Below are 13,186 nucleotides of genomic sequence, written 5' to 3'. Positions count from 1 at the left end.
TGCTTCTAAATGTTTTGAAATTATTCATACTGATGTATGGGGCGTAAGTCCTGTTATTTCTTATGCTCAGTATAAATATTTTGTCATGTTTATTAATGATTCCAGTCGTTTCACTTGGATATATTTTCTTCGATCTAAGGTTGATGTATTCTCAACATTTCAGGCTTTCGTTGTATTTGTTGAAAATCAATTTTCTGCTCATATTAAAATACTTTATTTTGACTCTATGGGGGAATATGTGTCCAAAGAATTTCAAGAATATCTAAAAAACGAAGGGGTTCTCTCTCAAAGATCTTGTCCTTACACTCCTCAACAAAATGGAGTTGCTGAGCGTAATAATTGTCATCTTTTAGATGTTGTTCGCACCTTATTAATTGATTCTTCGGTACCTACTCGATTTTAGGTAGAAGCTCTATCAACAATCGTTCATCTAATTAATTGTTTGCCTTCTCAAGTTCTAAACTTTGCATCTCCATACTCTATTTTATTTGGTGTTATTCCTGAGTATGATTCTCTCTATATTTTTTGGTGTGTTTGTTTTGTTCACTTACCATTTACTGAATGTAATAAACTTTCAGCCTAAACTGCTCATTGTGCTTTTTTAGGATATAGTAATTCTCATAAAGGGTTTATGTGTTATGATGCAAATGCTCATAAAATTCGTATCTCTTGAAATATGATTTTCTTTGAAAATCAGAATTTTTTCCCTTCTTATCCCTCTACAGAATCCACTCATATCCAGCTTCGCACATTTCATGATGATAGTTCATCTTATATCTTTGAACATTTTTAAGCCAGGAATTGTATATCAAAGATGTCATCCACCATCCACTTTGCCCCTTCCGGACACAAAACCGACATCTAATCATTCCCCTCAACTAAGACAATCAACTCGAGTTTCACGTGCCCCAAACAGGTATGGATACTCAGCAACTATTGATAGTACTTTTGTGCCTAAGACTTATTCCCGGGCTTTTACCCAAAATTGTTGGCAATAAGCCATGAAAAAAGAACTTTAGGCTCTTTAGGATAATCAAACATGGGATATTGTTTTTTGTCCTACCGGAATTAAACCTAGTGGTTACAAATAGGTATACACTATTAAATTCCAACCTGATAGATCTGTGGAGCGATATAAAGGACAGTTGGTGGCTTTTGAAAATTGTTAGGCATATGGTATTAATTATGATGAGACATTTGCACCTGTGGCTAAAATGACTACGTATGAACCATTATGGCAATTGCTGCTTCCAAGAGATAGCCATTTTGTCAAATAGATGTAAAAAATACATTTTTACATGGAGACCTGAAAGGGAATATTTATATGATTCCTCCTCCTGGTATGTTTACTCACCCATCTGATAAAGTCTGCTGGTTGAAACGATCTCTGTATGGTCTAAAATAGGCACTATAGGCATGGTTTGAAAAATTTCGCATTACTCTTCTAAAACTTAAAGTTATTCAGAGCCAATATGATTCCTCTCTGTTTCTTCAGCAAACTACTACTGGTATTGTTGCTCTTCTGGTATATGTGGATGATATTATCATTACAGGATCTGACATTCCACTCATTGAGGATTTACAGCGTTCTCTTAACAGTGATATGAAGGATTTAGGACACCTTCATTATTTCCTTGGTCTACAACTACACTCTATGTCCAATGGGATTTCTCTACATCAGCACAGATACACCCAAGAGATTCTTCTCTTGGGCAGTCTTGAATCAAGGAATATCATTCTTATACCTCCCGAGATTAATTTAAAATTTTGTCAGAATGATGGTGACCTGTTACCTGATCCCTCCATATACAAGCAATTAGTGGGCAGTTTGAATTATTTAACTATCACTCGACCAGATATTTCTTTTGCAGTACAACAAGTCAGTCAATTTTTACAAGCTCCTTGTTAACCTCATTTAGCTGTTGTCCGAAGAATTCTCTGTTATCTTAAAGGCACATCTGGGCAAGGATTATTTTTTCCTGCTAATAATTCATTACAATTAAAAGGTTATAGTGATGCAGATTGGGCAGGGTGCATGAATACACGTCGGTCTGTTAATGGGTGGTGTATGGTTCTTGGAAATGCTTTAATTTCATGAAAAAGCAAAAAGCAAGACTGAATCTCAAAATCTTCTACAGAATCTGAGTATCGAGCTATATCCTCCGCATGTTCTGAGATTGTATGGCTCCAAGGTTTGCTGCATAAACTTGGTTTTCCTCAACATACTCTTACACCTTTTTATGCTGATAACACAAGTGTTATTCAGATTGCTACTAATCTTGTGTTTCATGAATGCACCAAACATATTGAAGTTGATTGTTACTACATTCATGAAGCTCCTGTTTACTCACCCATCTGATAAAGTCTGCTGGTTGAAACGATCTCTGTATGGTCTAAAATAGGCATTATAGTCTTTATGAAGGCCTTGTCTCGGCCTCTACATCAACTCATGATGACAAATTGATGTTTCTTGATCGGCTAGCATCAATTTGAGGGGGGGTGTCGTAGCAAGAATATCAACAATATATGGCAACCAAATTGTAACAGAATATCTTGTATTTATTGTATTTATTATAGACCAGACATATTCCACTCATTGAGGATTTACAGCGTTCTCTTAACAGTGATATGAAGGATTTAGGACACCTTCATTATTTTCAACTTATTAGAAATAAATTTATCTAGATAAGATAATTCAGTTTAATGTGTTTTTAATATTGTGATATATGATATTTTTGAAAAGTATTTTTTACTTTAAAGTATATTAAAATGTTTTTTTTATTTTTAATATTAGCATATCAAAATTATTAAAAAAATAAAAAAAAATATTAATTTGATACTTTTTCATACCAAATATACTTTTAAAACGCACTAAAATATAGGGTAAAACACAATGTCAAACAACCTCTAGTCATGACACCTAGGCTGTTCTTGGAATGCGGATCCTATGTAGTTCAACTTCCTTGTCCAGTTTTGTGCACGCAGCAAACCTTGAGCTTCAGCAATCTCCTCCAGAAATCGTTTCTTTAATAATTACATTCTAGCCTCGTGTTTGTTGATAGTAGTTACATCAGCATTCAAACTTCTCTCATCCATCTCTAGGGGGTTTCCACCAGAATTCTTATTAATTGTATCTGCATTCTCAGTCTGATAAGCTTACTGCAACAAGCACAACTATTGCATTATTCTTTTAGTCAGGTATTGTATTGAGAAAAGGAAATCTCTCTAATAGTATAGCTCAAGATTCCAGTTTTTCTTTCTCTTTTTGGTTTTCTAGTTTGTTTTCCCTCATATACGACCCATCATGGTCAGCAGAACACTACTAACTGAGGTTCAAGACATCCTTACCCAGCTTATACTCTTTGAAGCTATTTCATGATGTTCGGACATGTTGATAAAGCATTGCAATCATATAACTACCGTTTGGTTAAAGAAAATGAACCTGTTAATTTATAACGGTTTAATGACCAGGAGTAATTTTGTCCCGTCTCATAAAAGTGTTAGTGTATATTATAGCAAGAATATCAACAATATATGGCAACCAAATTGTAACAGAATATCTTGTATTTATTGTATTTATTATAGACCAGACATTAAATTAGGGATTATTATATGTATTTAGAGGACTAAATTCTTCCTTTCAAAATCAATGAAATAGAGAATAATTTTACATTAAAATATGATATTTGTGATATTGAAGACATAATCTCAAGCTCTTCAGTTCAAAGCCAAGATTAGCCATGTTTTGGGTACGAAAGGCTTTCTTCCTTCATTTTCCTTAGTTTTGGGAATTTTGCTAGATTCAGGATTGATAACGGAGATAACTGCATGGGAGCGTGAACACAGACATGCGCGTGTGATCAGTGATCAGGCAAGGCTTAAACTTTCTACTCTCTTGATTTCATCATGAATAAAATATAGTGTATGATTGACATAACTGGCTTCGGGCCTGGAGGTATATACGACACTGGCACTCTCAGGGCTGATAGGGCTAGCCAGTTATTGCCACCAGTTTTATTTTGGATATTCATATCCATTGCTTTATTCTGCCAAAAAGCCGTGTTGTATTTTTACATTGATTGTTGAATTAAGCTTATAATTGCAGGATGATCCTGGGATTTAAATCTATGGACCCCCACCCCAGAAAAGAAAATCTTAGATCAAGCTGTCAACTACACGTTCCCAGGAAAATCACAACTGAAAAGGGGCATTATGATCATCATCTATATGATATGGCTGCAAGTCTTCTCCTTTCTTGCGATCTTTTGAGTTCTAGATACTAAAGAATATCCAACCTGTCACAGATTCAATGTATATACACAATGACAACAAATACATGAATGAACAGTAGCAGATGCCGACATGGATTATAGCACTTACTGTGAAAGCTTTTGTATTTTACCTAGTAATAAAGAAAATATCGATTCGATCGGCAGCGCCGCATGTCCTCATGTACAAGCCAAGCTTAGAAAGTTTCTTTTCGGTCCTCTATTTTCTCAGTTGTGTTATTAAAAGGATTCATTCATAGATTCAAGCGGAGACTGGTATGCTAAAACAAAAACAGAAGAAAAAAGGAGTGGCGGCTTGGGGCATAGCATCAGCGGTGAACTTATCCACACAATCGAGGCTAGCTAAAACCAATAAATGAATCATTAACCAATAACAATCACTGAAAACTCAATAGTACTTTGTTTTTTTGGGCAAGTTGATTGAAATCGACCATAACTAAATAATAATAATATTAATAATACTTGAAACTCGCACCCTGCTCCATTCTACAGTCCCTGCCTGCCTTTTGATTAGGATCCTTCCTTTTGTTTCCCTTATTTATTTTATTTTTGTATTCACTTACCTTGTTTCTCTAGGCTACTTGTATGCATGAGCCTAGTGGTGATATTATTAGTATTATCAAAACAAAAGAAATTGCTATGTTTACTGTTGTAGCTCAATCTACAGTAAAATATAAAATTATCTTTATATACTTTGGTTCAAAGAAATTAAGTCTTTTGGCTGGGAGTTGATGTTTTTTTTTCCGCAATAAAAATACTATTTTCCCTTCAAAGTTAACAAAATACAAAATTATTGACTAAAAACTTTCTTGACTTTGCATAAGCTTTTTTAATAGTAAAAATACATATATTTTCTTTCAAAGTAAGAAAACTATTGTGCTACTGAATAAGAGTATTTTAGGATTTTTTTAATTTTAATATACAGTATAATTATATCTTTAACCTTAGAAAAGATAGAACATAAGCTTAGCATTTTAAGGGTTTTTTTTAATATATATACTTTCATATGGGTATTTTGAGTAATTGTCAGGTTATAGAAGTTATTTTAATATTTTTATATTTTCACATTTTTCTTAAATTTTTTAATGCTTAAAGTAGTTGGAACATGCTCAATATATGAGTGATATCCATGTTATTTAAACAACGAATGTAATATCAACCAATATACCTAATTGGTCTTTCATCATTTTTCTATATATGTCATTGTGTCCTTTTTTATTTGGAGAGGCTTGTGGTAGTTGACGATTCGGATTGTTACTGGTGGTCATTTGAATTTTTTCCCTCTTTTTTTCTCTCTTCTGACATGTAATATACATCATTGTCCTATTTGTTTTTTACTTTCCAATTTTAGTTCTCATTCTATTAATTTCTTATTTCGTTTATTTTCTATTTATAAAAGTTTTTATTCTTTTCAATTTAGTCCTTCAATTATAATTTCTCATATTTTGGTTTTTCATTTCAATCCTCATTTTTTAGAATTTCTAATTTTTTCATTGACACTTTTGTTGAAGTTTTTTTTCTTTCATTTTTATCTTTCAATCAAGTTTTATGTTGTTTTATTTTTTTTAGTTTGACCCTTATTTTTTTTTATTTTTTTTCCTTTTATTAAAGTTAGTTTTTAGTTTGACCCTTATTTTTTTGATTTTTTTCCTTTTATTAAAGCTAGTTTTTAATTCAATTACACCCTCCAATTGAAAATTTTTATTCCTTTAATTGATTTTTTTTCTCACCCTTATTTTTTTATCCTTTTGTATATTTCTTTTTATTTCATCTTTCAACATTTAATTTGTTGGAAATTTAGCTTCTGCATTAATTTTTTTTAATATTTTTGTGATTATCTTTAAGTTTTTTCTATGGTTTTATCTCAATCTTATGAATTAGGTCATGTTTTTTCATGTCATTTTTTTAATATAAGTTTCTTTTAGTTTTCATGTTCCTATTTCATTTTTCAAGTTATTATTTTAATTCATCTATAAATTATTTTTATAAAAATGAAGTTTATTTTTTAAAATAAGAAATATTTGTTTTAAAATTATATTGTTGATGCATTTGGCCTTGCGTAATACTTTTTATGATGTGAGTTTATTTGGTCAATTTTATTTATATTTATCTTTTAAGTCATAAGTTTTTTAGGGTATAAATTTATCTTTTATTTATTTAAATAAATAAGTTCAGTAAATATAATTAGATGCATGTCTCATTTATATTATAAAATATCTTGATCTTATTTACATAGACTTTTTAATTTATACTTTGAATTTTTTTATGTAAAAACACATTTACGCAACCTGTATACCTAGTACTTTTTTTGAAAAAAAATTATAATCCGCAATGAAGTGCAAGTTAAATAGATAGTACATAAAGCTAAAATGTGTGGCTTTTTTACTATTAATAAAAACACTATTCACACTCTCATATTTTACCATGGATTACAATAGTGCAATTTTTAAAAGTTTTCAATTTGATCCTCTAATTTTTTAATTTTTTTTTTGTATAATTGAGCTCTTTTAAGACCAAATTAAAGCCTGATTGAAGGTTTTTGTAAGAGAGTGTTGAGTTGAAAGAAAGGGGATTGAAGTAAACAAAAAAAACCGTGTAATTTAGTTGGTAGATTGAAAGTTTTGATCAAAAATTCATTTGAGTACCCAACTTTCTTAGCTATTAGGTGACAAATTCCTTGGATTTTACAAAATTGGTGAGGAACTTTGTTTTTTAGCAGTAAACTTTATTTTTCTTATTTTCAATTATTTATTCCTTGGATTTTACAAAATTGGTGAGGAACTTTGTTTTTAGCACCGAACTTTATTTTATTTATTTTCAATTATTTTTTGTTGGAGAGAGGATGTCACTGGATTTTTACTTAGAAAGAAAAAATGTTCATTGGTGAGGAATTCATCCACTGAAATGGTTATTTTTGTTTTGTGTATCAAATAGTTCTATATGATGAGGGGAGTTAAGATTATATATATATTTTTTACCTTGAAAACACATAAAAATCATATCTAAGATTACAAAATGCTTTTTTTGGTTGCGGGTGGATTTCAAGTTTTAGGATTGTTTTTTATGTTTTTTTGTGATTATGGATAGATTTAAAAGAGGCACAAGTGTGTTTTTTTAGGTGTTTTAGATTAAAAATAGGTTAAAGATTAGTTTTTCATTGAAAAGGAAAGGATTCTATTTTTCTAGCCGCTATAGTAGCTAAATTTTGGGGATGAACATGCTATACATAATTTTTTTTTAATATATGGGACAGATGTTGTATTGTCCATCCCATTAAACTTCAAAATAATATAGGCCATACATAGATCGTTACTTAATCGAGCCAAACATTATTAGGCCAAATTTTTTTTTAAAAAATAATATATTAATTAATTTTATTAAATGAATTTTAAATTTATTTTTTAATTAGAGTGCGATGAATTTTTTATTGATACAGGGTAGGTTAAATTGCACAAGTATGGGTGAACCTTACCGAGGTCAGCTAATGCATGAAACTACGCAGGGGTTCTTTCTGAATTGCGTAAGTGACCTTTGAACCTTAGCGAGCCCAGTTCCCCTACACTACGGGAATGGTGCCTGAGCTAACTCGCATAAGCGAGTTCTCAAGCTGTATCCAGTAACTCGCATAAGCGAGGTGGGAGAGGAGATCCCACCTGTTTCTCCTTCATACTTATGGCGTGAAGATAAATAAAGACTGGGAGTGGTGACCCTTAGAAAACTTTATTTAAGCTTCACACGTTACACCTAAACTCAACATGGGCTCCAAACGATATCAATGGAGGTCAAGGGGCCAATCGGAAGCTTTTAGCTCTCGATTGGCAAGCTACTAGTGAGAAAGCAAATCAGCTACACCAGCGGCAGAGAAAGAAGCCCTTCAGGAGCTTAGCATTAGGACCTCCAATAACTGGAGAGTTGAGTTCCTTCTATATGGATGCAATTTCATTTCCTAGTTGCTTTAGTAAGGTCGTCTGTAACTCCCAACTGAGTTCATTATGGATGCTGTCCCTTATCTGTATCACCCCATCGATGACATGCCTTGATTGTTCCCTTTCGTTTCCAGGCACCCGCGCTGGATGCAGACATTCAATGTCCTCATCGATCAACCGCTCATGAATGAATGAATGATGTAATTATGATTTATTTGTTTTATATATTTATATTAATTTTTTTTAATATTGATTTTTATAAGATTTTTATTATATGTGTTCTTTTTTTTTTACGCAATAAATTTTATATATATATCGGTTTCTATTACAAATTTTATGTGTTTTTCTCTTAAAATTTATTTTAATAAAAAAATTCATTAAACAAAACTTTGTAAATTATCTATATTGTGATGTTAAATATTTTGATCTTCATTTATTGTTTAATTTTGTAAAACATCTCGATATTAAATTAATATTTTATTTTGCAATTGTATATTTTTTTATTATATAATTAAGTAAAAAAAAATTTAAAAAAAAATTATAATTCCACTGAGACCATAACTCTATTCACAAATTTGGTGTTTGAGTCCAGGTTACTTGGTTTATAAGTTCGGGGAGTTCACCTACTAACCAAATATGTTTTTTTAGTTTTTAGTTCGTTAATTATTTTTAATAGTTCTTTCTAGATTTTGTCCTTAATATTTGATTGATTAGAAAATAAAGTGTATGATTTTATTTTATTTTGTTTTCTTTAGAGTTATTACTATCTCAAATAAGTTTTTATTTTTAAGTTGTTATTTAATTTTATAATCATATATTTTCTTATATAAAAAAATTATTAAACTCAATGAAGTACATATCATAATTTGCTTAGAAACTGAAATCGATATGCAATTATTTTAATAGTTTTTATATAAAAAAATTATCATCTTGAAATTTTGTTAAAACTTAAACCATGTTTTTACTAGTAATTAAAATTGTATGTTGATCCATGAAATTAATCAATTTAATTTGAGTCAACTATTATGTGATTTCATTTGAAACTTAAATTAGATAAAGAATTAAGTTATAAAATTTTAAAATTCATCTATTAAGTTAGAGTTAATAACATGATAAAAAAATTATCACACTCTTAGTCTTTTTTTTTTGACATTTTAAAAAATTACCATAATCTTAATAATTTTTTTATATTTTAAAAAATTAATTAGTTTCATAATATAATATAAACTAGTGGAAGACTACAACCTTTGAATGATTAAGAGTTTGATAAATTAATTACCATGTCATAAATCTTTTCCGTTGTTGCACTTAATATATTTTATTTTATAAAAATACAATGCATTAACAAATATTAATTTTTCTCATATCTAAATTTTTACCCTAATTTTAAACAATAAAATTAAATAATTTTGAAAATTATAGTCAAACCAAAAATATCTCAAAACATACAACTAGATACCGAACGGAACCTGTCCGAATCCAGCCACAAACATCACCATTACTATGTTTCTCAATTTCACAGTTCCCCTTTCCATTTCCATTTTCTTACCTTAAAATAATAAAATCAAAACAACTCACACTTTTCTTCTCTCCTTTTCTTGTCTGCTAAAAATTTGATAATCTCCCCCAACGAACCCCCATCCCCCCTAAAGAAAATGATTCTCTCTTCTTCTTCTTCTTCTTCTGCTACGGTATTCACAATCTCATCCTCTTCCTCTACTACTAAAACCGGGAGATATATTGCTAAAACCCCACAAAGCCCTTTTCTTTTCAAACGCAACTGCAACCCCACTTCACTTCCATTCCCTCCTTCCACAAGGAGGTATTCTTTTGTTATTTTATTGTTAATCAACTACAATAATCATCAAATTCTTCATCTTTATTTACCTTTACCTTACTAATAAATTTTTTTTTATCTTTTATAGTGCAAAGTTTTGTAGAGTTCAAGCAACTGTATTAAAGGAAAATGAAGATGAGAACGTTGTTGTAGAGGAATCATTTAGACCCAGCACTTTCACTCATGACCCGGATAACTCACCGCAACCTTCATCCCCTACTGAATTAGACAAGTGGGTTGTCAAGCTTGAACAATCTGTCAATGTCTTTCTCACTGTAAGATTTCCTGAATTTGTTTCCATATTACAAGGGCTTCTAGTTTGTTCTTGGCATAATTGATTTAATTGTTCCCATTTTTATTTTTAGTTTTTAGTTGGCATAATTGATTTAATTGTTCCCATTTCTATTTTTAGTTTTAATTATTATTATTATAGAAGAAAGCACTTGGGGCTGTAGATCAAGTATGTATTTGACTGTTACTTCGTTTCTTGATTTCTTTTATGTCAGGATTCGGTGGTAACGATTCTTGATGCATTGTATCATGGCCGTGATTATGCTAGGTTCTATGTTTTGGAAACTATTGCTAGAGTTCCTTATTTTGGTGAGTGCTGCTCATATTTATTGATTTCTCTTTCAATTTTGATTAAACCCATCAAGGGCTTAGTAGTCTGACTAAACAAGTTTATTTTCTTAAATGTTAGAACTAAGGTTATTGATGGGTTAGAATTTGGATGGTCATGCTAGTTACTGATAAAATGATCTTTTTGATGTGGTCTACTTTCGACAAGAGAGAATTTGACTCCCCATTGATTCATATAGACATCATACTTCACTTCCAAAATGCAATAAGAAATCATTGCAGTTCATCAACATTGAATTTGCTGACTTGGTTTTGAGGTTTATTGAGGTGCTCTCTTTATGCTATAGATATATTGAATTTGATGGTAATTGCCAATTTCTGAACTATGGCAGCCTTCATATCGGTTCTTCATTTGTATGAGAGTTTTGGGTGGTGGAGAAGATCTGATTATATCAAAGTGCATTTTGCTGAGAGCTGGAATGAAATGCATCACTTGCTTATTATGGAAGTAAGTAGTTTTCATAGTTTTCCTGGTTACATGTTTCTTTTATCGATTCTGTTTGGATATTTTTTCTTTTTTCTTTTTTTCTGTTGGTCATGGTCTCAAGTTCACTAAATGTTGTTATTTTCAAACCCTTCACTGTTTCAGTTTGTGATTCTTTCCATGGGATGGCATTTGAGTAATGAATGGTCTGTAAATTTAATATAGATAAAGTAAAGTTAGCATGAGAATAGTCTATACTAAATTAAAGAAGAAAATAGAAACTGCTCCTTATCCAATGAAGATTGGTTGTAAATACAGAATACACAAACTCAACCTATGGCACACTCACGAGTCATAACCATGCATGCATGCTTGTGCATGTACAAACCTTTGCAGGTCCAATCTATTTATATGCAGTACAGTGGCTCCAAGTAAAAAAATACCATACCAAAATCCTCATAATTCTAATGGCCTTGTAATTTGGTTGCAGGAATTGGGTGGCAATTCTTGGTGGTTTGACCGCTTTCTTGCTCAGCACATGGCATTTTTTTATTACATCATGACAGTCTTAATGTATGCATTAAGCCCAAGAATGGCATGTAAGTGCTTGCATCTGGATTTTGCTCGTTATGAACTGTCTTGCATTATAACATCCCACTCATTCGATCCTCTTGAGTCATGAGAGATTAAATGATATGAGAGTTTATCATTTAATGAGAACATAACTGAAAAAAAATTATGAACCAGGTGTTCCTGTATAAAATTTTCAATTTTGACATATTTTGGAACTCTTGCAACCATTATTTGAATTCATAGAGCTCAAAAAAGTCCCATATTTGTTGCTTTCTATTGTTTTGGATTTTTTTTTTAGTTTGGAAGAGGATAAACTTCATTTGCTTTATAGCTACTTTTAATTTTTTTTCTTTTTACTGCTTTTCTTTATGTTGCTTCAAGCCCACTGGAAAAGCACCTTAAATAAATCATCTTGTAGACTAAATAATTGCTGAATAAGCCCACCCTCAGTCGTTTATCTCAGATTGGTGAGTAATGGGTTGTTCGGGACTTGAACCCTGAACTAGTTGGATGGGGGAGCAGAGAATTTATATGTCAAAAAAACTTGACACTTAATTCAAAATCTCTGATTTTGGTAACTTTAATTTACTTGTATTGCTTTATTCCCATAGGAAAAGCACCCAAAATAAGATGTCTAATAGACAATTCCATTGAAGAATAACCCACAAGTCATTTATCTCAAAATGGTGATTTTGACAAATTCATTTTGATCATTTTTTCAGATCACTTCTCTGAATGTGTTGAGAACCACGCATTTGAAACTTATGACAAATTTATCAAGGCACAAGGAGGTATGCTATGACTTTCATATGTTCGTAGATGATATTAGAGTAGTTTCTTGCACATCCATCATCTGCGAGTATAAATGTTGAGAGAAAAAAAACATTTTGTTGGCAGCTATCACTTCATTTGTTTGTCTTGTACATGTTCCCTTTTCTTATTTTTTGAAAGGAATTATGTGAATAGTGTTGCCTAACCAATAAGATGACCTCTTATGTGAATAGTGTAATATGATAAATCACTTGGGAGTTATGACACCTCTGGATGCTATTAATCCATGGGTTGATGATACTTAAAAACCTTAATATGTACGCAAATGCATTTAGGCCATGGGGCACCCCAAAAATCTATCAGCATGCAGAACAGTTTGATGAAGGATCTCTACCATATGCTTAACATTATAGAATATAGATTCTATTTCGTCCAAAATCAATGGACTTATTCTGAGTTATTCTGGTTGCTTTGCTTCGATGTAGAGGATTTGAGAAAAATGGCTGCACCTGAGGTTGCTGTAAAATATTACACTGAGGGTGATTTGTACTTGTTTGGTAAGTTTTTATGTAACAAACTACAGTTGCATCATATATGATGTGAGAGCATGGCATAACAACTCTCTTATGATCTCTTCCAGATGAATTTCAAACTTCCAGAGCTCCCCATTCTCGTAGGCCAAAAATAGGTAAAATAAATTTCAAGTCTTTTTTCGAGAATTTTTATT

At 31.2% G+C, this 13,186-nt stretch overlaps 1 protein-coding gene across 1 annotated transcript in view; it reads left to right on the top strand.

The window, feature by feature from the left end:
• The first annotated feature begins 9,705 nt into the window (after positions 1–9,705).
• The window catches only part of LOC105141481 (ubiquinol oxidase 4, chloroplastic/chromoplastic-like), a 3,960-nt gene continuing 479 nt past the window's right edge, over positions 9,706–13,186 (top strand). The window contains exons 1-8 of the mRNA XM_011048714.1: positions 9,706–10,037; positions 10,141–10,327; positions 10,559–10,652; positions 11,024–11,139; positions 11,606–11,714; positions 12,411–12,479; positions 12,945–13,016; positions 13,100–13,147. Of these exons, the coding sequence (XP_011047016.1) occupies positions 9,871–10,037; positions 10,141–10,327; positions 10,559–10,652; positions 11,024–11,139; positions 11,606–11,714; positions 12,411–12,479; positions 12,945–13,016; positions 13,100–13,147 (862 nt within the window). The 5' untranslated portion in view covers positions 9,706–9,870. The remainder of the gene's footprint in view (positions 10,038–10,140; positions 10,328–10,558; positions 10,653–11,023; positions 11,140–11,605; positions 11,715–12,410; positions 12,480–12,944; positions 13,017–13,099; positions 13,148–13,186) is intronic.

The sequence above is a fragment of the Populus euphratica genome, unplaced genomic scaffold (assembly GCF_000495115.2).
Source record: "Populus euphratica unplaced genomic scaffold, PopEup_1.0 scaffold119.1, whole genome shotgun sequence".
In the NCBI taxonomy this organism is placed as follows: Eukaryota; Viridiplantae; Streptophyta; class Magnoliopsida; order Malpighiales; family Salicaceae; genus Populus; species Populus euphratica.
This window is presented reverse-complemented; position numbering and strand designations above follow the sequence as displayed.